Source organism: Manacus candei, unplaced genomic scaffold, assembly GCF_025592945.1.
Source record: "Manacus candei isolate 608988 ecotype Guabito, Panama unplaced genomic scaffold, ASM2559294v1 h1tg000036l, whole genome shotgun sequence".
Classification (NCBI taxonomy): Eukaryota; Metazoa; Chordata; class Aves; order Passeriformes; family Pipridae; genus Manacus; species Manacus candei.
In genome coordinates this window covers 4,049,047-4,073,104 of record NW_026138084.1, presented here as the reverse complement: position 1 = coordinate 4,073,104, position 24,058 = coordinate 4,049,047, and the positions used below count along the sequence as shown (strand labels likewise).

General features: G+C 45.7%; 2 protein-coding genes across 6 annotated transcripts in view; both read left to right on the top strand.

Moving 5' to 3' along the window:
• Nucleotides 1–1,918: 1,918 nt before the first annotated feature.
• Nucleotides 1,919–13,157, top strand: ISY1 (ISY1 splicing factor homolog). Of its 2 annotated transcripts, none has more exons than XM_051793376.1 (11): nt 1,919–1,996; nt 3,126–3,148; nt 4,467–4,518; nt 6,020–6,085; nt 6,543–6,585; nt 6,748–6,860; nt 7,051–7,168; nt 7,874–7,996; nt 9,979–10,082; nt 11,159–11,245; nt 12,382–13,157. In XM_051793376.1, the coding sequence occupies exons 1-11, from the start codon at nt 1,994–1,996 to the stop codon at nt 12,487–12,489; spliced, it is 840 nt and encodes a 279-aa protein (XP_051649336.1). In that variant the 5' UTR covers nt 1,919–1,993; the 3' UTR covers nt 12,490–13,157. The 2 variants fall into 2 exon arrangements, with proteins under 2 accessions (XP_051649336.1, XP_051649337.1); XM_051793377.1 differs by lacking the exon at nt 1,919–1,996 and adding an exon at nt 2,280–2,296.
• A 3,266-nt stretch (nt 13,158–16,423) lies between these two features.
• Nucleotides 16,424–24,058, top strand: part of LOC127473577 (haloacid dehalogenase-like hydrolase domain-containing 5) — a 31,763-nt gene continuing 24,128 nt past the window's right edge. For all 4 annotated transcript variants that reach the window (XM_051793372.1, XM_051793371.1, XM_051793373.1 and 1 more), the window contains exons 1-6: nt 16,424–16,520; nt 18,639–18,848; nt 19,626–19,738; nt 20,665–20,758; nt 21,995–22,028; nt 22,894–23,068. In XM_051793372.1, coding sequence (XP_051649332.1) covers nt 16,434–16,520; nt 18,639–18,848; nt 19,626–19,738; nt 20,665–20,758; nt 21,995–22,028; nt 22,894–23,068 — 713 coding nt within the window. In that variant the 5' untranslated portion in view covers nt 16,424–16,433. The remainder of the gene's footprint in view (nt 16,521–18,638; nt 18,849–19,625; nt 19,739–20,664; nt 20,759–21,994; nt 22,029–22,893; nt 23,069–24,058) is intronic.

The following is a 24,058-nucleotide window of genomic DNA, read 5'->3' as shown; positions in this document are numbered from 1 at the left end:
AGAAGGGAACAGGCTTGGCAGAACTGCCTTTATTTGAAGCTCTCAAAGAGGGAGCATTGTGGCACTGCTTTGCCCAAGCAGAAAAGAATCCCAAGTGCTTGCTCATGCCTGCTCAGTGTGACATAAAGGCGTGTAGGAGGTTTCTTGTTTGTTTTTATCTCAATAGCTGCTGTCAGAGCATGAATGTATCCTTGAATCCTAAACATGGTTGCTGAACCTCTCCTAAAATCGACACTCGAAACGTGTGGATTGTCTTGGGGTAGTGCAGATGGCCCAGCACGGGGATGTTTAGCTTGGTAGAGTAATATAAATTAATGGAGTCTTTACATAAATCTTAGTTGAACAGTAATAAAGCTCGAAGCTCTGAAAGTCAGGGACATGTAGCTAAAAAAGTGCTTTCCTGTAAAAGTTAATTTTTTTTACAGAGAAAACAGGATTTGAAAGCTGAGAGATGCAAGTTCAAAAAGCAGAAAATTATTCCAACAGAGATGTCTCTTCCTGGTCATCTTCCTGTGAGAATATTGGTGCTGCTGTTCCAGGGTCAGTTGTTCCCAAGTAAACAAGAAATGGATGAGCAAATGGTGATTTCATAAATTGTGGAGACTTGGAAAAATCAAACCTAATTTTTCATTTGTTCCATGTTGATTTTTTTTCACTAACACTGAGATATCTCATTTGTTATGGCAAATTCCAGGGTAGTGGTTTTTTTCTGGATCTGGTGGATTATATGGATTGGGAAGGCAAAGAGACAAATCTGTAACATTACTTTCTACGAACGGGACTCTAAGGGTTGCCATTTCTGGATAGGGGGAATTTTATTTTCCTGAACTTGCAGGGAGTCACTAAATAAATTGTCACTGAAAGCCAGTCATCCCAGTTCGTTTTGGACCAGTGGATCTCATGAGGGCTGGTGTAATTTGTAAATTGTAATTATGATTTGTAAAAAAACTGCCCATGAGCCAGCAGTGTGGGCTTGCAGCCCAGAAAGTCAGCGGGGTCCTGGGCTGCATCCACAGGGGCATGGCAGCAGGTCCAAGGAGGGGATTCTCCCCCTCTGCTCTTGTGAGACCACCTGGAACACTGGGTACAGTTCTGGGGTCCCCAGCATGAGAAGGACATAGAACTGATGGAGCAAGTGCAGAGGAGGCCAGGAAGTTGATCAGAGGACTGGGGCACCTCCCATGTGGGACAGCCTGGGAGAGCTGGGGGGCTGCTCAGCCTGGAGGGGAGAAGGTTATGGGGAGACCTCAGAGCCCCTTGCCCTGTCTGAAGGGGCTACAGAGAACCAGAGAGGGACTGTCCATCAGGAACTGCAGTGACAGACAAGGCGGAATGGCTTCAAACTGAAAGGGGAAATTAAGGTTCGACGTCAGGAAGGAACTCATCCCTGTGAGGGTGATGAGGCCCTGGCACAGGTTGCCCAGAGAAGCTGTGGCTGCCCCGTCCCTGGAAGTGTTCCAGGCTCGGCTGGACGGGGCTTGGAGCAGCCCGGTCTGTGGGAGGTGTCCGTGCCCTGGGTGATGTTTAGGGTCTGTTCCAGTCCCTCTCCATTCCCTGTCCCCTCAGCCCGGTCTGTGGGAGGTGTCCGTGCCCTGGGTGATGTTTAGGTTCGGTTCCAATCCCTCCCCATACCCTGTCCCCTCAGCCCGGTCTGTGGGAGGTGTCCGTGCCCTGGGTGATGTTTAGGTTCGGTTCCAATCCCTCCCCATACCCTGTACCCTCAGCCCGGTCTGTGGGAGGTGTCCGTGCCCTGGGTGATGTTTAGGTTCGGTTCCAATCCCTCCCCATACCCTGTACCCTCAGCCCGTCCCCGCCGGGAGCGCGCGCTGCTCGCGCCGGGCCCTGCGCATGCGCGGCGAGAGGCGCGCGCTGCTGCCCCTAGGCATGGCGGGAGGGCCGCGCAGGCGCAGTCGGGTGGGGCGGGGCCGCGGGGGAGCACATCCGGGGCACGGGGACGCTTCCAGCGCACGGAGGGACCGGGGACTGAGAGACCATGGTGAGTGAGGGACTGAGGGACCATGGTGAGTGAGGGACTGAGGGACTGAGGGACCATGGGGAGTGAGGGACTGAGGGACCATGGGGAGTGAGGGACTGAGGGACCATGGTGAGTGAGGGACTGAGGGGTAAGGGAGTGAGGGATTGAGGGACCATGGGGAGTGAGGGATTGAGGGGTAAGGGAGTGAGGGATTGAGGGACCATGGGGAGTGAGGGATTGAGGGGTAAGGGAGTGAGGGACTGAGGGACCATGGGGAGTGAGGGATTGAGGGATAAGGGAGTGAGGGACTGAGAGACCATGGTGAGTGAGGGATTGAGGGACTGAGGGACCATGGTGAGTGAGGGACTGAGGGACCATGGGGAGTGAGGGACTGAGGGACTGAGGGACCATGGGGAGTGAGGGACTGAGGGACCATGGGGAGTGAGGGACTGAGGGACTGAGGGACCATGGGGAGTGAGGGACTGAGGGACCATGGGGAGTGAGGGACTGAGGGACTGAGGGACCATGGGGAGTGAGGGACTGAGGGACCATGGGGAGTGAGGGACTGAGGGACTGAGGGACCATGGGGAGTGAGGGACTGAGGGACCATGGGGAGTGAGGGACTGAGGGACCATGGGGAGTGAGGGATTGAGGGACCATGGGGAGTGAGGGACTGAGGGACCATGGGGAGTGAGGGACTGAGGGACCATGGGGAGTGAGGGACTGAGGGACCATGGTGAGTGAGGGATTGAGGGGATGTGGTGAGTGAGGGACTGAGGGACCATGGTGAGTGAGGGATTGAGGGGATGTGGTGAGTGAGGGACTGAGGGACATGGGAGTGAGGGATTGAGGGGATGTGGTCAGTGAGGGACTGAGGGACGTGGGAATGAGGGACTGAGGGGACATGGGGAGTGAGGGACTGAGTGGATATGGGGAGTGAGGGACTGAGGGACATGGGGAGTGCGGGGTTGGGCTGAGGGGCCCTCCCTGCCCGCCGGTGCCTTCACCCAGCGAGGGGGTCGCGGTGGGGCCCGACCCTGGGCAGGAGCGCTGGGAAGGGGGAGCGCGGTGGGCCCGGGGTCCCTCCCTCCCTGCCAGTGCCCAGAGCGGGCCCGGGCTGTGACTGACGCCCTCTGTTTGTGTGTTCCAGGCGCGGAACGCGGAGAAGGCCATGTGAGTGTGGCAGCATGACTCGTGTGTGACCGCCTGTGAGCCTGCGGCTGTACCTGCTTTCACACCTCTGTGCCCGCTGGCCGTGGCTGTACCTGGTTTCAGACAGAGCCACACTGGCCCCATGGGACTTGTTGTTCAGCCTGTTTTAAAGCACCACGAGTTTATTGATGCTTTTGGGTACTTAATTGCCCACGTGCTGCTCCAGTGGCAGTGGGGAGAGGAGGGCACGTGCCTGGTGCTGTGGAGCCCTCCTAGCTGTGCTGGGTGGTTTTGTGCAGGACAGACACTGCAGTAAGGGCTGGGAGATAAGTACACTGGAATATGTTCCAAGGGCCCCTTTTGCTTTTGGGCAGTTCCAGTTTTTGAAACAGAGATACCAAGCCAGATAGGAATCTGGCAGCATTCCTTTAAGGATAATTCCTGCTTGGGAGTGGCTTGGGCTAAACCAGTGGTTTTTAACAAATTTATTTTTGTATTGGCTTTCCTGAGGAGTTTTTGAAAAGGGTTGGAGGCCACACATCTAAAACATCTGGATTAGAGGCTCTTATGGTATATTAGTCTCCTGATTGTTCTTTTTCCTAAAATACTTCCTGAGGTTGTAACAGTAACTCAGTGAGGGGCTGCAGAGCCCACAGCTGTCTGATACCTCAGGGTACTGTTAGTGATCCCATCCAGTACCTCTGCATTGGACTGGAATGAAAAGTTCCCAGGTTTTTAATTCTGGAAATGGTTCTTAACAGCAGATAAAGTGGCTGGCTTATGTGCAGGGTGTAGGTGTGCTGGTACTGGATGTACTTGGCTGTTCTGTGCTTTTTAACATAACTAGTAAATGTCTAATAAATAAAACTGTTTGAAAATGGGGTTGTGTAGTCTCTGCTCAGCTTTCAGAGATTGGGAATATTTTAGTTATGCTAATGGACTTGATTACTAACTGCTGCTTTCCTTAATGGAGCTTTTTCCCACTGAGATTTTTATTTGCTTTTTGATGTATTCTCTGCTAAGATCAACTAAACTTAATGCTTCTGTTTCTAACTTGTTTATGTCCTTTCACTGCAAACGTCCAATATCATGGCATATGTTGAACAGAAAGAATAATTAGGTGCTTACCAGGATATATGTTTATCTAAGACATGAACCACTGATGGTTTCTACTGTTGAGAAGTCACAAGTTGGAAGAGCCAGAGGTGGTCAGTGAATCTGTTCAAACCTTTGTTTTCTATGGTCTGTAATTAAGTCCATCATAAACATTCAGAGCAAGACTTGTTCTTGTTGGAATGTGAATTTGTAGAAGTAAATTTGCTTCCTTTCTTCCCTTTAGGACGGCCTTGGCAAGGTTTCGGCAAGCCCAGCTCGAGGAAGGAAAAGTAAAGGTAGGATGGAAAAGCTCTGAAGGTTTGTTTGTTCTGTTCAGAGAGGAATGCAGGCCTTGGACAGAGCTGTGTTGGGTTATGAGCCAGGCCCAGGTGTCCTGCAGGAGCCTGGCATCAGTCAGATGGAAAATGTTCCAGCTGGCTGTATTTCACAGTCACACAAACCAGAAATGGTAACCAGAACTTTCCTAAATAAATAACTTACTTAAACGTCACATATGTATCTGTTTCAGAGGTATGTTGGCTTGGCTGCCAAGAAGAAAGTGCAAACTGAACATCACTTAATTTTTTTATGGAATATAGGTAGAATATGTAATAGTTTGGGGGGAAAAGCCCCAACCAAACTATAGTAATGCTATAAATAGAGGCAGCATTCTGGGAAAAAAATGAACATTATTTTTGAGTCTGAAGTTACCTCCATCTGCAACTACTTAGGCAAATTCATGCACAAACACTGACAGTAATCACAAGGTTGGTTTGGATTTCTTCCCAGAAGTAGAGAAATCCTTCTCATAATCTCATCTATTGGGGATGTTCTGACAAAAGGGCAACCATGAAGCAGAGGCCTTCAAGGTCCCTGAGCTCCAGACTCCCATGAGACACAATACTGGCATGTTGTTAACCCAGCATGTGACAACTGTGCTGCTGTTCATGATGGGCTTCACTGTCATGTGGATTTTTTTTTTATTACTGTCAGATTGATCAAAAACCGGACTTTGTAATTTAAAAAATACCCACCACTCTAACAAAAGAAATAGCATCTCACAGAACCTCGTTCCCAACTCTCTCTGGATTTTCCTGAGCACTTTTCACCAAATCAAAACTCAAAGTGCAAGAATATTTATGTAAGGATCAGAGTGTTCTCAGTTAGCTTTTTGGAGAGGTTTATAAGTGAGCAATATGAAACAGGAAAGTGAAAAATGACAGTTTGGAGAAACTGTCATGATAAAGATTCCATGAACAACGGAGATGAAGATGGAATAGAGTTTCTGATAGGTTATGTGAAGAAAGGCTGTTTACATAGATAAAAGGTAGAGGTGTGGAAGTGCTGTGAGGAAAGGGACAAAATAACTGCACACACAGGGTCCTAGAGGTAAGATGAACTATTGGAATACAAAACAAAATCGTCTTGGAAAAAATTAGATTATTTAGGTAGTAGCAATTGAGAAGGACAGGCTTAAACTTAACCTGTTCTTGGAAGACAGTGGATTTTATTTAGCTGTTAGTGTGCTGAAAATGGTGAAACTGTTTAAAATGGAATGTTCTTTGTGTTGGAGAGGATTGTGGGGTGTTTTGGATAGAGTGTATTTAAGTAGCTTTTTATATTCTTGATAGTTTAATTTGGCAGGGCTGTAAACCATTATTGTTTTCCATTTACTGAAAATCAGTGGGAGCAGAAGGCCCAGGAGCTTGGTAGTGTAATTTGGGATAAGTTTGTGTGAAGTGCTGTGGATATGTGGATTCTTGGTTAACCTTGATGGTGTGTCTGTGTGTCAAACAGGAACGGAGACCTTTCCTTGCGTCCGAGTGTAATGAACTGCCCAAAGCTGAGAAATGGAGGCGACAGGTAATAGCACCCTGTGGGCTTTTCTAATTCTCTGGGAGGTGGAAGTTGAGCACTCCTATTTCAGCGGCCTGCTTGCAATTTTTTACATTTTTCCTCAGTACACTGACAGTTAATCACAGAACTATTTAGATGGGATGGTCATACAGTTCACTACGTTGTTCAAAGTGGTCAAGTTGACCCAGGACCGTGTCCAGCTGAGGTCCAATGTGATTTAAATATCTTCAAGGATTTTATATTCCACAGCTTTTTGGGACCACTGTTCCAGTGTTTGATTACCTTCTTAATTATTTCCCTTCCACCACCCCTCCGTGAATTTAATCAGAATTTCCACAGTTTCAACTTGTGTTTTGTTGCTGCTTGTCTTATTGTCATGCACCTCTCAAACAATCTGGCTCTGTCTTCTCCACTGAAGATAGGTTTTCTTCAGAGATTAATTTCTGTGTTCTTATTTGAGTAGATCATTGGGGAGATTTCCAAGAAAGTGGCACAGATTCAGAATGGTAAGATTTTTCTAATAATGTTTTATCTTTTTGAATCTCCAGTCCTAAGCCATTTCAGTAAAAATCTCATGTGAACTATGTTGTTTCCATTGCATAAATTCTGAAATTACTTTGGTGCTTCTAGTGAGCTACCTAATGTACTGTCTTTTTTCTCTCTAACAGCTGGATTGGGTGAATTCAGAATTCGGGACCTGAATGATGAAATAAACAAACTTCTGAGGGAGAAAGGACACTGGGAATACAGAATAAAGGAGCTGGGAGGCCCTGATTATGCTGTGAGTGTAGAATGTGTTGTACTGCCTGGTTGTTCTGCTTACAACTGAAGTGACTACTGGTAAAAATCTGTGCAACATTTAGTTAACCGTGTGTGCCTTGGCCAGTGTTTGTTAGAGAGGATCTTTATTCAGCCCCTAAAAATGCTTGGTTGTTGTTAGAAGAAAATTTTAAACTCTGTTTGTTTTCCAGCGGATTGGACCGAAAATGTTAGATCATGAAGGGAAAGAAGTTCCAGGGAACAGGGGCTACAAATATTTTGGAGCTGCAAAGGATTTACCAGGAGTCAGAGAGCTTTTTGAAAAGGAGCGTAAGTAAAGAGCAACTCTTCCCAGACATGACTGTAAATTGTAGCGTGTCTTGAGTCAAATGTTGTTGTAGCTTGTGAGGAGTGCTGGTAACAGCATTTCTGGGCCATGTCTTAGGTCAGATAAATGAAACTCTGAGCACAAGTAATGAAATGGTATTTCTTTGGGCAAAGAACACCTTTGGCTGTTTGCAATTAAAGGAATCTAGAAAAGAGTAAACTGGTTTCTTCTGGGAGTTCCAAATGATAAGAACTGAGGTCCTATAGAATCTTTTCAGCATAACAGACTAACTTCATCAGGAAGTTCTAAACAGCACTTGGAGCTCAGAGGTTAAAGAAAAAGAAGAAAAAGGGGAAGCTGGGTTGAACACAAGTTTAGGAGCAGGAATCAGCTTTCATAACAGGAAAAACTAGATGTGAGGGATAAATCTATTGATTTGTCAGAGAATGAGTGGGAATTGCTTGGGCCTGAAAGTGAGGCAGCTACTGAACCAGCTCCTTCTTCCTTGCCATCTGCAAAGAGGAATTATGGGAGGTACTCCATGCCCTGGGGGAAGCACTGGGTCGTGTATTGGAACTGGTTTGTGTGGGACAGAGTCCAACGCAGTGCGCCCAAGCTGGCAGCAGTTGGGTGCTGTGAGGTGTGATGGGAACTGGGAGTACACAGTGATGGGATGGAGCTGGGTGAGTGACAGGGTGTTCCTGCAGCCCTCCCACCCCCACGGAAAACTCGGGCTGAGCTCATGAAGGACATCGATGCTGAGTACTACGGCTACAGGGACGAGGACGATGGCATTCTGGAGCCTCTGGAACAGGAGCATGAAAAGAAAGGTATGTGGGATTCTTCAGCCCAAGGAGGGAGATAGTGGACCCTGAAGTGAAGGTGCCTTTTTTTTTCCCTGTGAGTGTTGTCTTATCTGTGGCTGTCTGTCACATAGGTATCCAGATCACTGTGTAAGGCATTTCAGGTTGGAGGTGTGTGCTTTAGAATTGACTTTCATCTTTACTACTGTTAATGATTTAATATTGTCAGCAGGTCATTCACTATTGAAGGAAAATTTCCTTTTTTCCCTACCTTTTTCATGCTTAAGACTGTAAAAAAGAGTAGGTTGCAGCAATGAGATCTATGGGACTCCAGCAGTTATCTCCCTCCCTTGTAAAAACCACCCATGCCATCTGTTTCCTGTCTCACCTCATTATTTATTTATCCATAAACATAGCTGTTTGTTTTTTTGGGAGATTAGAGAGGCCTTCTGGAAACCTTGAAGTCTGGGTGGCTTGTGTTTATTTATCCACGTCATCTATCTTCGAACTTCAACACATTTGTGAATCTTTTCTCCTTTTAAATCTATTTTTCTCAGTAAATACTGTTTATCCATGTGCGTGCTCACATAGTTTTCTAGTGTTGTTTCTTCTGACCTCCCTGCTAAAGACATCAGGATTATGAGTCTTAATTCCTCAAGCTCTTCAGCACTGTGAGCCATTTTCTGTTATTTGTGTAGCTCAAGCAAGAGTCCACACAGCACCTTTAAAAGCTTAGCTGTTTCCTAAATGGTTCTCTTAGTGCTGCTGGTGAGCACTGCCTGATCCTCAGTTATCCTTTCTCCATGTGTGAGACACTCCCAGTATTGTGTGTTCAAGTGGTGCCTTGTCAGGTTACAGGGTAGGGAGGAGGAGGGGGCTAAAGGAAATGTTTAACTAACCAGTGTTGTGGAGCTCTGACCCGAGGGAAGGGGAGCTGCTTCAGGCAGTGATAGTGTGGGAAGGGAAGTGCTGTGGGATAGGGCTCCCAGCAGCCTCCCCCAGGGATCAGCCTGCACATCCTCTGGCTGCAGGCTGGAGAGAGACCTGGGCTGCCTTCACGGGTAACAAGGGAACTGTCACCTTGGGTGATGGTGCTGCTTGAACTAACAAGGCTGGAGGTGCTGACAGAGCCAGTGGTGTGCTAATGGACAACTAGTGCACAAGAGCTGGGGTCCCTCAGGGTCAGTGGGTGTCTGGGCTCTTGTGGTTTTTACCTTGGTAAGTGAAGTTTTTGCGAAACAAAGTATTGAAAAAACTTCTTAATTTGAGGTGCCTTTTCTGTTAGGGAACCACAAACAAACACAGCCACGGGTTAAATCTGGCTCTCTGAGCGAGAGCACTTTACTGTATGATCTGTGAGAGCTTGGGGGAATGCCTGCTGACTTCTAGGCATTCCTACTGCCTCACTGGATTAATCTTGTACCTCTCTAGGAGTTTAAGCATTGCCCATGTCACTGATTAAGGTTTTTAAAACTTTTTTTGGCTCTTACTAGCACTCTGCTGGAGTAGAGGTGCAGCAGCCTGACAGCTTCCACCTAGCAGTGAGGTACAGAATTGGGATAGTGCTGCAATGTAAGAGAAACACACTCTGAGAAAAAAGTGTGAGTGTCACTGTAAGGAGCATAATCATGTTTAATTAACAACATGGTGATCAGCATCTCTAGAGCTGCTGACACACTCAGAGCTGTCAGAGCCACTGAGCCTGGCCATGTGACCCTGTTACTCAGTTCAGAAAGTAGGTTGGTATTTATCCATGACATTTAGAGTCCAAAATGTACCCAAACTGAGGCATTAGCAAGTGCCACACTTTGACAGTGCCATCGTGGGTTTTGCTCAGACTACACTGCTGTGTTTTATTAGATGGTACATTGAGGTTCTACAGTAAATGTGTGTTATTGATGTAGAGGATTTAGGCAAGAAGTTTAAGTCCACTGGAAAAGCTTTGGAAATCAGACCATGCTACTTTGACTGGCTCTCAGATACACTTACCATTTTCCTTTGCTAACCAGTTATAGCAGAAGCAGTAGAAAAATGGAAAATGGAGAGGGAAGCACGACTTGCAAGAGGTGAGGAGGAGGAGGAAGAAAATATCTATGCTGTCAATGATGATGAGGTAGGTGATGGCTAAGATGAAGTGACATTTCATGTATCTTCTCTGCTGCCTTCTTGGATGTGGTGTTACTGTGCTGAGAACCTGTGTGCTGTGCCCTGCCCTTCTCCACACCTGACCAACTGCACCATTGGCCCTGCTTAGTAAGAATCAGTAGCAGTGATTACACTTGGGCCAAGTTTAGAGAGCACTGAAGGCTGGCACCTAGGGAAGACCTTTCACTCAAGTGAGAACCAGCTGCTGAGCCCTTGCTGTGATTTAACTGGCACTGCCTGGAATTCTGTGTTTGTCCAGGTGGTGTTTGTGGTCAGCTGTGCTTGTAGGTACAGCCTGCATTGGTATCCTGTCCCCAAAGCTGCTTGTGCTGGTAATGTCCTACTGCCACTGCTTAGCAAAACCAAGGGTTGCAGGGCCTTGTTCACACTTGAATCCTGACACAGCAAGGCTTTGCTTATGGTGCTGTCACTGCTGGGACACGGCTCCTGTTTCTTTGTTCTCCCTGCAAGACCTGTCAAAGGGATACTGGAAACAAGTTCTCATTTGTAGTCTGTACCTAAGTGGGTTTGATACAAGAATGAAAAGGAGATAGTCCATAATGTGAATCTGGTGGCTCCTCCAGTCCCCTGTTTTATTTGTATTGTCTCCTGATTCGTGAGACCAGCTCTCAGGTGTGAGACAAAGCAGTTCAGAGCTGCACAGGGAAATGGTACCTATATTTTTAAAGCACTTGCTTTCTTCTTGCTTAGCTGGCTCCTCTCCTGTTTATACCTTTGCTGTGGTATAAACCACATACCTTCCATATCCAGAGATATGGAAGAGGAGTAAATAGAGCTTTACATCCAGCAGAGCAAAGGCCATATGAACAATGGAAGCAGTAATTTTGAAAATGTCAGGGAGCAGGGTCTGGATGTGATCCTTGTCATATTCCTTTGGTGTTCAGTTCTCTTCACCTAATTGCTCTGTTTGCAGTGTTGATCATGCTCTATCCTGGTTCCTTCTGGCAAAGCAAGTGAAAAAGGGCTTTTTTATGACCTCTATAGAAAATAAACTTGATGTGGCTTAATTTTTTCACTTTTTAGTCTGATGAGGAAGGTGGCAAGGAAAGAGAAGGAGAAGAAGGCCAACAGAAATTCATTGCACATGTTCCAGTGCCAACTCAGCAGGAGGTAAGACATAACAAAATTAGGTTGCAGAGATGCACGCTGGCTTTTGCAAGGCAGATCTTCACTTATGTCACATCATCAGTAAAAGTGCCCTAAATTGGTTATTTCTGTGATTTGACTCTGCAGCTGTTTATTTCTCTTGCAAATACTGTGGTTGTATTGTGGTACCATTGCTATAACACTTTTCACCTGAGAATTTCCAAAACCTTCATAAATATTCCATAAATTGGAAAGTGTTGTGGTGCTATGATCAATAACCAGGATTGTCTACTATATCTGCACTGTACCTTTCTGCTGATGGTGTGCTTTTTTAAATTTAATGGGATGATTTCTGAATTGCAGGGTTTGTTCTCATAAATTTTCTAAAATTATTTTGGTGGCATGACCTTGAATTGACTGTTATATTTTGAAACTGCTCTAGGGTGTTTTTTACCTTCACAGTGACAGGTTGTTTGAAGCACAACCCAGGTAAAAAGGTTCTGGAGTTATGCAGCTGTTTCTCTTTCTTAGTGGCAAATCACTCCATACCTTATGCCTACAGGATTGTGCCTTCTAGATTCTGAATTACTGAAAATCAAGGTTCAGAACACTTATTTTGAGAGATGCTGTGTGCGATCTGGACAACTATAAAATCATTACTGAGACTAAAACAAGTTGTGCAGGTTGTTATTAGTAGATCTTTGAAGTATGTGCTTCTTAAAGGATCAGGTATCACCGGCACTTCCAGGCAAAATGCAGGGCAGAGGTTCCTGGCCGTGGCTGATGTGAAGGGCACACTCACTAAATGTTAGTTCAGAGGTGTGGACTCCTGTGGCATAGACCCATGAGTTCTACATTTCCTAAAGCTGTATCTGAGGGAATCATTTGGAACAGATCAAAATGAAATGGCAGCTAACACTCTGATTAACAAGGGTAGGAGCATAGACCAGAAACAGGCATCTGTTTTACTGCTTCTTTTGACTTCCAGGAGCTTCATCTGAGTATTAAAAAGGGTACTCCTGACTCATCATAGTTCCACTACTTTTACACTAGTACACAGTCCTTTCCCAGGCTGTTTTCCTTCCTCCTGTCCGTAGCTGAGCATCCTGGGTTTCAGCATCTCACTTAAGCTAAATGCCATCCTGTTTTTCTCTTTGCAGATTGAGGAAGCTCTCGTGCGCAGGAAGAAGATGGAGCTCCTCCAGAAGTATGCCAGTGAGACCCTCCTGGCACAGAGCGAGGAGGCCAAGACGCTGCTGGGACTGTAACACCAGCATGGCCTGGTTTGGGAGTAATCCACCCAAAAGCAGCAGGTTCCTATGTTCGGTAGCAATGGCTTTTAGCTCTGAAAGTCCTTTGGATGTTAAGAGCAAACTGATGGAATTACAGTGTGTTCTGGAAAGGAAACCCATCATTTTGGTTTATCCAGTAGAATGACTGGCACTCCAGTGCTGACAAAGATCAGACCTTGTCTCTGCATCTACAGCTGTCATCAGTCCCTTCAGTTTGTAAAAGGGTCTGTGCAGTGGTGCCTCTTACAGATAGAACCACACACCCACCGACCTCTGAAATCCCGAGGGGAAGCCAATGGCGTTCCTGCCACCCTCTCTGCTCTATCCTGACTGTAAGTGTACACATCCTTCTCATGCTGGTTTTTGATGAGCTGAATCCAGAATTAACTCAGTTACACCTGCTTAGTTTACCAGAATAGCCTAGAACCTGTTTAGAGGTACTTGGATGACAGATCTTATGAGTGACTTTGAAGTAGATTTGGTTCTTTGTGTAACACATACAGTGTCTAAAATCTGCTGCCCTTTTTGTGGTTTGTAACTGCGCCTGGATGGATTGCTTAAATGCTGGATATTTCAGCAGCTGTTGTAAAAAACTTTGTGATACCTTGCTCAAATATTTTTAGTAAAACTTATTTACAACCTGATGTCTTGTTTCATTCTAGCTCAGAGGGTTGTAGTGATTCCCTAATCGTAGCCAAAGAAAGGGATCATAAACAGCCACCCCTGTAGGGATTTGAAGCTCTGCATCCCCTACTGCTCTTGGCTTGTGTATCCTGTGACGAGAGGCAAGTTACAGCAGAGCCTGTTTAGAGTCTTCTGGGTGACTGTTGTACAGATCTGAATGAATGACATTTTAAATTGGACATCTGCAGCCATGGAGTATTTCTGTCTAAGAATAGAGTATTTAATAGTCAAGTAACCATGTCTGGGACTGTTTAACCTATTTCCAATGCTCTTAGTCTTAATCTATTACTATCTCTTGTGAATAATCCACTCCAGAACAATCAAAGCTCTAAATTATAGAGGAGAGCTTTGTCTTACTTGATGTAAGTGATCAAACAAAAAAGCCTTGAAAATGTGGAAAGTGTAGCCACCAAATTAAAAACTTAGAATAAATCAAAAGCTCAGTTATTAGTAGAGGCAAACAACTAACATCACAAACATGTTCTTCTCTCTTCCTGTTAGCAGCGCAGCTCTCTCTGCTTTGTAAGAAAGCAGCAAATGAGTGTGTTTATGACACAATAATTTGCATGTTCTCGGTTCCAAGCATCTCCAAAGTGCTGCTTTTTGAGTGTTTTCTGTTCTTGGGTTTCAAGAAGTGATGTGCTATTTACATGTTCTCTGTATTGCTGTAAAAGACAACACTGTTTCTCAGAGTTCCTTCCCCAAAACCCTGGCCATCGAGAATCGAAAAATAGGCTCCTTTCCTGTTGGATGTGCTGATGGTTCTGGATCAGACTGGTGTCCTTTGCCTGTGGAAAATCTCAGTCTGTGAAGGGTAAAGGCTTTGAGGGCTGGAGATGACAAAAACAGGTTTAAGGGAGAAAAAAACCCAGCTAGTTTGTACAGCCTGATACAGTCTAGTACAATTTGATAATACCAGTGGTAGATCCCTTCTGTCACTATATGAATCTCTAAGATGGAAGACAGAAAACAGAGGGGTAAAGGCAAATCAGGGACAGAGTGATGATGAAAGCAGGCATTAAAAAGGAATAAATTGAAAGAATGAGAGCAAATCAACAGGACTGTAATTGCATTCATATTCAAAGGAGTAGCTTCCAGCCCTGAGCATTAGCCAACATCATGATGTAAAAGGAAAGTTTTTAAGGCAGGGCTGATCTCTGCCAACCAACACAGAACTGGAATAAATGCACAAAAACGTGGTATGGAACTGTTCAAGGCAAACTGCTGCTTGGCCCTCTCTACTAAATGCTCTCTCTGTAGCTCAGTGCAAAGGGTTTTTAAGCTGAATGCTCATTTTGACTGTGCCTGAGCCAACAAATTGCAGAGGAATTCTTTGCCACAGTGGCCTGTAGCAAAAAGGCTATGTCCTGCCTGCTGTGTGGGCTGTGGAATCACTGGTGCAGTCAGGGTGGGGAGGCTGCTGTGGCCACAGCCAGGAACTGATCCCTTGTGTCCTGCAGGAGGGAACAGTGTGCAGGCTCTGTGTTAACTCTGAGCGTGCAGCAGTACTTGGATGCCTTGTGTTGTCAGGCTTACAGCTTGTACCATCTCTGCCATGCCCCAGCCCTAAGCATTCCCAGGTTGTAAAATAAATACTTTACACATGCTTACACATAGCTCTCGTCCTCTGATCTGCCTCAGAGCTCTGCACTGTGTGTGAGCCTGGCTTGAGCTCTGAGGGGACAACCTCCCTAACCGTGCTGTCTGAGCATCGATTTTGGCTTGCTTTTGCCTTTTAGAAGTGCATTTGGTTGTTTCATTTAGTGCCAGCCACGGAAGTGGAGCAGTTTAAAGGCCACCTTCTTTACTCTGTGTCTGGGTGAGCGCAGTGCTGGAGGATCAGTTTCTGCCTGTAGTCAGAGTGGGGGTGAGGAGTATTTGTTGGCAGCACAAGGAAATAAGTGGATTTACCTAATCTGCATTAGCAGATGAGCAAGATAAACAAGACAGCTTTGTGGAGTATCCATTAACTAGTGACATTTTGTGCTGCTTGTCTCAAGTCCAGTTGCTTGGGCATGCCTTTGCAGTGCAGGGCTGAGATACTGTGGTGGTTGTGCTTGATGGACTTTTTCCCAAAAAGCACCGATTCCTGAAGTATCACAGAATGGGTCAGGTTGGGAGGGACCAAATTGGCTCATCTGGTCCCACTTTCCTGCTCCAGCAGGGCCACCCCAGAACACGTGGCACAGCATTGCATCCAGCTGGAATATCTCCAGTGAGGAGACTCTACACCCTCTTTAGATGATCTGTTCAGTGCTCGGTCACCGCAAGGGAAGAAACTCTTCCTCAGGTTCAGGTGGAACTTCCTAGGCATCAGTCTTTGCCCATTGCTTGTCCCAGTGGTTGGCACCCCCGAGCAGAGCCTGGTCCATCCTCTTGGAATCCCTCCTTTAGATATTTATACACGTTGACAAGGTCCCCTCTCGGTTTCTTCTGCAGGCTTAACAGGCTGAGCTCCTTTGGCCTTTCCTTGAGAGATGCTCCAGTCCCTTAATCGTTGTTGGCCTATGCCGGACAGGCAGAACCAGAGAGAATGTTTCTTCTTGTTTGTTATTAAATTAAAAGACAGTTGTTCCCTTGCTAGAAATGTTGCGCTGCTCTTCGCATCGCTGCTAACGTGGCACCACCCCCGGTGCGGGCGAGGGGCTGCCCCGCGGCTGCGGGGGTGGGAGCGGCCGCCCGGGGCTCGCGGAGCGCGGTGCCGCTGTCCCGGGCCCGCAGGAGCCAGGGCTCGCGGTGCTGCCGGCCGGGGCTGGGCCGTGACGGTGTGACCGCTGTGGGCTCAAGGCCGGGGCTGTGCCGTGACGGTGTGACCGCTGTGGGCTCAGGGCCGTGACTGTGTGTGACCGCTGTGAGCTCAGGGCCGTGACGGTGTGACCGCTGTGGGCTCAGGGCCGTGCCGTGTTTGTGACGCGCTGTGGGCTCAGGGCCGGGGCTGTGCCGTGCCGTGTGTGTGACGCGCTGTGGGCTCAGGGCCGTGCCGTGTGTGTGACGCGCTGTGAGCTCAGGGCCGGGGCTGGGCCGTGCCGTGTGTGTGACGCGCTGTGGGCTCGGGGCCGTGCCGTGTGTGTGACGCGCTGTGGGCTCGGGGCCGGGCCGTGTCTGTGACGCCCTGTGGGCTCAGGGCCGTGCCGTGTGTGTGACGCGCTGTGGGCTCGGGGCCGGGCCGTGTCTGTGACGCGCTGTGGGCTCAGGGCCGGGCGGGGCGGGGCGGCGGGTCCCGCACTCCTCCCGCCATGCGCCGGGCGATGCCGCCGCTCCGCGCCCTGCGCGGGGCCGCCCGGGGGCTCTGCGGGTTCGGCGCGGGGAGCGGGGGGACAGCGGTGAGAGGGGACGGAGCGGGGACGGGGCGATGAGAGGGGACAGCGGGGGAGCGGGGCGGGCGGGAGGGACTCGCCGCTCCAGCCCCCGGGACGAGACCGAGCGAAACCGAAAGGCTGCGGGGTGTGGGGTGCGGAGAGCGCGGCCGGGCCGCCGCAGTGCCGGGGCCGTGGGATGCCCGCGAGGACCGTCGCTCGCCGGGGACGCTGTGACGGGTTCCCGGGCAGTGCCGGCAGAACTCCCGTCCCAAGGACTGTTCCGTGGTGGTACAGTGGGAGCAAGGGAAAGTCGTTCCGACTGCATCCGTCCCCTTCGTTGTGCAGCGGGGCAGAGCTCTCCTGTCCCGAGCAGTGTTTCGTTAGGGTCAAAAGGAAAATAAAAGCTGTCGACTTCATTATTTCCCTGCTGGATGTATGCTCAGTTCCTTCCTTACTGCTTTTTTCCTCCCGGTATGCTTAACAAAATACTTTCTTTTGCTAGTGTTATTCACTGCAAAATTCCTATTTGTAATCTGTTGTTTATACCTCTCTTATTTTTACATAGCGAAACGAACGTGAAGAACCACGTCACTTGCAAAACTATTCCGATACCACTCCAGTTTCAGCAGTTTCAGATGCCAGTCCCAAAGCCTGAGGAGACTGCTGTACATTCAGCAGCAACTTTTAGCGGCATTTCTGCAGCAGTTGGGTTTTTTCTAAGATACCATTCCTGAAACGGGTGCCGACAACGTGGAGACAAGGGCTGCAGGGGTTTTGTTTTAAAATAGAGGCTGATGATTCTATAGAGGAGGAAAGAGAAGGCTTCAGGTGGAGTTTTTGCGTGTAAAGCTGGACAGCAAACCCAGCCTAATGTAAATCAATGATAATCGATATATTCACAGCGTTGGCTTTATTAAACTGGGCTCAGCCTCGTGGGTTTGCAGCGGTTGGAGTGCTGGGTTTGGAAGGGGCAGCAGTGGGAGCCGTGCCGGCTGTGCAGGCAGCGGCATCTCCGTTCCCAGCGGTGACGGTGGTGGTGACTGTGCTGTACCAGCTGCAGGAAAAATGCAGCCGGTGAATAATTGATGGGGATCAAAGTGCTGCTTAAATAGGCAAAACGCCCTTCTCCCTGCATAGGGAACACGGTGGGCTGGGTGGGACAGCTCCAATAGTGAAGGCTGTCCCGCTGCGGTGCCTGGAGTCGTTTCTGTGCCTGTTCTCATTGTGCTCCGTCTCGGCGCTTAATTGCTCTTTCCCCCTTCATCAAATAATGACAGAGGGAATCATAAATCCCAAGAGTCTTGGATTCCAATTTAGGCTTGGGAGAGAAATGAAGTGATAATTTTTTTTCTGTCGTTTTCCACCGTGATTCATTAGCAGTTTCATTGCTCAACAGTCCTCTCTCTGTCTCTGCTCCCTGGGCTTATCAGCAGCTCATCTTTCTTACCCCTCCTTAGCCTCATTTTATTTTCCTGAACTCATGAAGTCCAGCTCTTATTTCCTCAAAGGCAGACAAGGGGACACATTTAAGTGACTCAAGCAGCACCTTTGTCCGAGGAGGTGTTAACTTTACCAATAGGCATTAGTCTGCTGTATGTAAAACTAGGAATCAACTGGAGCCATGTGGAAAGAGCACAGCAGTTACCTGGCTGTAATTGAACCTACTGTGGAACAGAAAAGTGCAGGTAACAGCTGGGACAGTTTTAGTATCTAAACCTTGTAAGGGAGAACTCAAGTTCAAGACCTACCTACTGCTGAAATACTGACTGTTGTGTATTTTGCTAGTGTTCAAGGGGGGGTCAGATCAGTCAAAAGTGGGACTCACTGGCACAGCAGCTGGTATTTTGTACCTCTTCTGATCAGTTTTGACTTCATTTTTGATCTGAAACATTCTGGAACTATTCGTAAGGCAAGGTAGAGCTCATGAGGCTGTATGCATAAGGCAGAGGGAGCTGTGCTCCTTGTGTCACAGTGGGTATTTTAGCATGTGAATGTGTCTTTAAGGCATGTTACAATGTGCAGAGTTAAAGATCCCTTGCTCTCAGGTGTCTGTTCTCGTTGGGCTGTAGCTGCTGAAAGCTCCATCAAAGGTGTGTAAGTACAGGTAGAACTAATGTGCTCTTTGTTTTCCACTCCTGACAGCTCAGTGCACTGCCATCCTTCGGGTTCCTGTTTGACATCGACGGGGTGCTGGTGCGAGGAAAGACTCCGATTCCTGCTGCCAGAACAGCCTTTCGAAAGCTTGTGAACTCTCAGGGACAGTTCTTGGTGCCTGTGGTGTTTGTCACCAATGCAGGGAATTGCCTTCGCCAGAAAAAAGCCGACCAGTTGTCTCATCTGCTGGGAGTTCCAGTGAGTCCCTTAAATCCCATTTATTTCATTATTACGTTGAATGTGTCAAATGTATTATCTTCCATTAAATGCTGCTCGGTTAATCAGGTCTGGTTTTTCCTTAAGCCCCCTGAAATGCTTTGCTGGAGGTATTAGAGAGTAAAAAATGCTGTCCAAAGCTAATGGCATTTCCTTTGGTAAAGGTACTGATTTTTCCAATGATAAAGCTAAAGTTAACAGTATTTCTCTGCAAAGATGATAGGTAGTGATTCATAAGAGCATCCTTCCAGGATAATGATCTTAAAGGTTTATACCTATCCTGTGGAAGGAGTGGGGATATGTAAAATTAAAGGTGATTTCTGATACAATTAGATCAGTGCTGTAGTTTAACAAAGGGCCCACAATTGGAACTAGAGCAGTTCTAATTCTTCTTCCCTGTTTGTTTTCCACATTGGGTGATTCTGTAAAACTAGGAGAGGAAACCTTGTGCTCATGTTGAATAGAGTAATTCTGGAAGCTGAAAGGGGTCTGTGCATGACAAGGCAGTAATGTATTTTTTTGTAATGTATTTATGCAGCAATGTATTTTTGTCTGGCATATTATCAGTAGGTCCCTTGTGAAACTTTAGAGAAAATGTTGTGATGGGGGTACATCTGTATGATGTGGGGGTTTAGGTACATCTGTATGATTGTTTTGCAATTCCTAGACTTTATCACATCCGTTAATTGAATCTTTGTATAAACAACTTCCCTGAAAATCAAAAACAACAGACTGGTTTTGTTTTTGAATCCCAACCAGATTTCCCAAGATCAGGTGATGATGTCACACAGTCCCCTGCGGATGTTCAAGCGTTATCATGAGAAATGTGTCCTGGTGTCTGGACAAGGACCACTTCTTGATATTGCTCAAGAGTATCTTTAAAAAAAATAAAAACCAACAACTTTCAGTCAGAGTGGTTTCCTTACTCAAGGTCAGGGGATCCTGTGGATCAAGCGAAGACCAAATATCTCAACCCTTCCAATACAGCAATAAGCAGTAAATGGTAGTTCTTACTGTGACGTCACATTTATGTTGCGAATGTGCTCGGGGTGCTGGTATTTGCTTCACTTTGTTCTATCTGTTTTGAGTGAGGAAAAAGGAGAAAGAATTTTTTAATTCATATGCAAATGACACTTTAGCACACAGGGTTTGTACTCCCTTGAGGAGGAGAGCCTGACATTCTGTCTGTTATTTATCACACTGACTTTTACCTCAGTGCTCAAGATTTGCTTGTAAGCATGTCTTTGTAACCAATAACTGGTGTAAAATTACACTTGAATATTTTTGCCACTTCTATACTAGCTACCCAAAACAACTTGAATTATGTTGATATAATGGTGGTATCAAAGTTTCAAACATAATCTTTGCTCATGCTTCCGGTTAGTCCCTTCTACACTTCTTCCTTTATTAAGATTTTAATTGAAGTTGGTGTAAATCATAAGTTGTAAAAAATGTATATGCAGATTTTAAGTATAAGCTCTATTTCAAAGACAAAGATGAGAAAAAGGTATTGAAGGAACATTCCAGTTAACTGTCAAAATCCATTAGGCCTGGCTAAGAGACAAGTGTGTTACAGGGCTGAATACAAACCAGAAAAACCTTGGTCTCCTGTTCGTCTGTAATGGGATAATCATCTTTTTGTCTCACAGAGAAAAGAGTCAGTCTTTGATGGTGCTTTCATTCCTAGCTGATTTGCTTTACCAGATAAACTGCCTGTGTTCAAGTTGTTAAAATGGAGTTATGGATTTTAAAAATCCTTTCCTATAAGAAGCTCTTTGTCCTTAACTGGTGTTTCCAGCCTTGGTTTCTGTCAGCCCATCACCATTGAGACTCTGCGGGAGAAACACCCGCTCTTGGATGCAGTTGACCATGACAGAAGACCCAACGTTCTGGTGAGTGTATATTTTTGTTTTAAAGCTCTTTATTTGCTCATTGCATGACATTCTCTATAATAGGGGTCAGTATTTAACTACCAAGCTAATGCTGCTGTTCTTACATGGTGTTTTATCTTTGCATTTCTGCTTCCTTATTTGTTTTATTACAACATTTTCAAGAACAAATCCATAGACTTTTTTCTCTCAGTGGTAATTCTTTAACCCAGTCTTCGATATTGTAACTTACTGCTGTGGGAAAACTTACAATCTAATACAGATACCTAATTCAAAATTGGTCTTGGATAGCTGATTAGCTTCTTCAGATGTGTGGAAGATAACACAAGTGTTTTCCTTCAGTATGGGATTGTGTTGGTATTGGTTCTAGGCTGTGAGGTTGCTTCAATTGTAAATTAATGCTCTGCAGATAATTTATTTACCTGCAAAGGACTCCCTTTCTTGTTTATACCAAATATATTTAATGTTTACAGTATGTACAATATGGTTTCAACTGAACTGTGCCGAATTTCCAAGAGAAGTGAATACATCCACAGTAAATCCCTGTGTGAACTGGGCATGGTCAGGGCATGGATTTGCCCCATGTGAAGCCAAGACATTCCCTGTGGCTCCCAGAATCCAAAACTCAGGTGTATCACCTTTGGCTGTGCTTCTCAACCCTGCAGGTGGGGAAGCTCAGGAACCTGTTAATGTGTTTGTCACCACGGAGAGTAAATAATGAAGTGCAAACTCTTAGTTGTGTAGCAAATACATTACATGTTATACAATGCATTTTTCTTTATTAGCAGTGTTAAAGAAATACACCTTAAAAACTATAATACCAATGTCTTGATAATACTAAAGGCCTCTTACTTCTGTAGCTCTTACTCCTGTAGAATATTAAACATCCACATTTTCACACACAAGTAAATCAAACAAGTGGAGTTTTCAGGCTTTCCAGAGGCAGTTCAGAAGAAGCAGGAGGCTGGTGCATGTAGAACACTGACATGTCTACTGTCTGTGTGCACGAGGTTTCACTTCACAATGGAGGTACAAGTTTCTGAGTGAACTGACATCAGTTCTGAGTTAATTTACAAGTTTCTGAGTGAACTGACATCATCTGAGTGAACCAAAACAGAGAGAGTATTTCCTGTCAGTGCTGCAGAAGGCAGCTGTGGGAGCTATATTTGAATTTGTTCTGCTAAAAATAGTAGTAGATGTTTAATCTTGTAGAAAACTTTCACTTTTTTCTTATTGCAGTCCCCCTCTGCTGTGGAGCTTCCCAAGATTGAGGGTCAGTTACCTTTATTTAACTTGAAACTATCCATTAATAGATGAAATATCTTAATTGTGCTTTATAATCAGAAATTATTTTTAGATTGTTGGGCACTTCAGAAATTTGTCTGAGACACTCATAAGATTTCCTTGTTGATGACATCTGTCATTCATTTGGAATACATCATGTGTGGTAAAGCTGGTTTTTAATGTGTACAGTTTTCAACCATGTGTTTTTGAAGTTTCAAAGCTACCTGAGGTCTCCTTTCCTTTTCATCTGCTTTTAACGGGCTATTGGTGCCTTCCTGTCCAAACTGAGCAATGAATTGACATGTGGGCAGCAATAATTGGTCTAGTCCTCACACGCAGTCAGGATGGTCACTGCAGAGCTGCAGTATGAGAAGCACCTTGTTTCAGCACATTGTGTTCACTCCCATCTGAACTATGGGAAAGTAGAAACTGGACCTTGGGATTTAAAAAAATCCATATCAGATTATTGCTGGAGAGACAAAAAATGTTTAAAAACAACATTCAGATTTTGTTCTAAGATGAACAAAATAACATCTCTGATGGATTACTTGAACACTCTATGTAAACGTAGAATTTACAAAGGTGTGGAAGACTTAGAAATACAATTTAAAAGTTAATATTTTGGGGTGCTCTGGAGAAACTTAGTCAATAAAAAAAATCAAATTCCTAAACCTGTAGGTTTTGCAGTGGGGTCTTGTTGCTTCTGAGATTTTCTGTGAATGGATGGGTATGTGATATATTAAATATTAAGATCTAAATTAATGTTAATGTGACTGTTTGATCAGTCTCTTTAGACCACTTGTGTGCCCTCTTAGCAATTCCATGACTCTGTTTTGTAATTCTGGTTCTCACAGCTGTGGTGTTGTTTGGGGAGCCAGTCAGATGGGAAACCAGCCTGCAGTTGATAATAGATGTTTTGCTGACCAGTGGCTATCCTGGAAATCCCTATCACCATGAAAACTACCCTCACATTCCTGTGCTTGCCTGTAACATGGATCTCATGTGGGTAGCTGAGGCACAGTCTCCAAGGTGAGTAATTTATAACATGTATATTGTGATATATTTGAGGTTTCCTCATTTCTCCAGTAAAATTCAGAGTCAACACTTGAATACAAAATGCCTGGTGCAGCTTTACAGAAGGTCTTGGCTCTGAATGCAAAGTCTCTACACTTTCAGCTAATGCTGCCTTATTGCTGTGTGCATTATTGCATCCAGGAAAACTCAAGAGAAAAACTGCTTTAAAGCTCTAAACCCTTTTGTTTTCTCACTCCCAGAAGAGTGGGGAAAGAGAGGATTTTGCCTCAGGGCCTCAGAGTCTCAGTTCAGAGGGAAAAATGAAAAAATTATCAAGGCCAATTGTTTCATTTCGTTAGGTCCTTTGGAATTTCTCTTTTCCACCCTACATTCCTGGTAGGGTTAAGAGCTGACCCTGCTGTTGAAAGCAGTGAGTGGTTTTGAGCTGAGGACAATGCAGTGAGCTCCTTAAGGAACATAAAAGAAACCAGCAGAACATGCAGAACAAGGTGGCATAACCTCTGATAGTGATTTTGTTTGATTTTGCTTTCAACAGAAGGTAGTTCTTTAATAGTCTTGTTTCCCCTCCCTTCCTCTCAGTCTATAGTTTGAACATCATCTGAAATAGAAACTTGTTATTGTGATTTGATTGCTGCCTCGATCCTGGGTCAAAGATCTTGTCAGATATCCTTCCTTGGAAGCAAAGGCTTTTTCTGATTAGCACATTGGCAGAACATGTGTGTGTGATAGTTTCACGCTAGAGCAAGGCAGCCAGGACATCTACAGTGAGCAGTTTTACAACGAGATAAATCTGTTGTGCCATTCCAATAACGTGGGGGTTTTGTTGTTCGGCAAATAAGAGCTTTATTTCCAGTGAAACAGCTGCAGAAATGTTGCATGATGAGGGAAATTTGATAGCTGTAGGATACGATTTATTCCTAAAAAAATAATGAATTAAAAAACCTCGGTTTGTTTTTTTTTTATCCATACTTAATTTGATTTGTC

Excerpts from the sequence above, each read along its gene's own strand:
- ISY1 (XM_051793376.1), top strand. Across the intron at positions 7,169-7,873 it reads AGAGCTTTTTGAAAAGGAGC|CCCTCCCACCCCCACGGAAA; the intron begins GTAAGTAAAGAG and ends GTGTTCCTGCAG. Across the intron at positions 11,246-12,381 it reads CAGTGCCAACTCAGCAGGAG|ATTGAGGAAGCTCTCGTGCG; the intron begins GTAAGACATAAC and ends TTCTCTTTGCAG.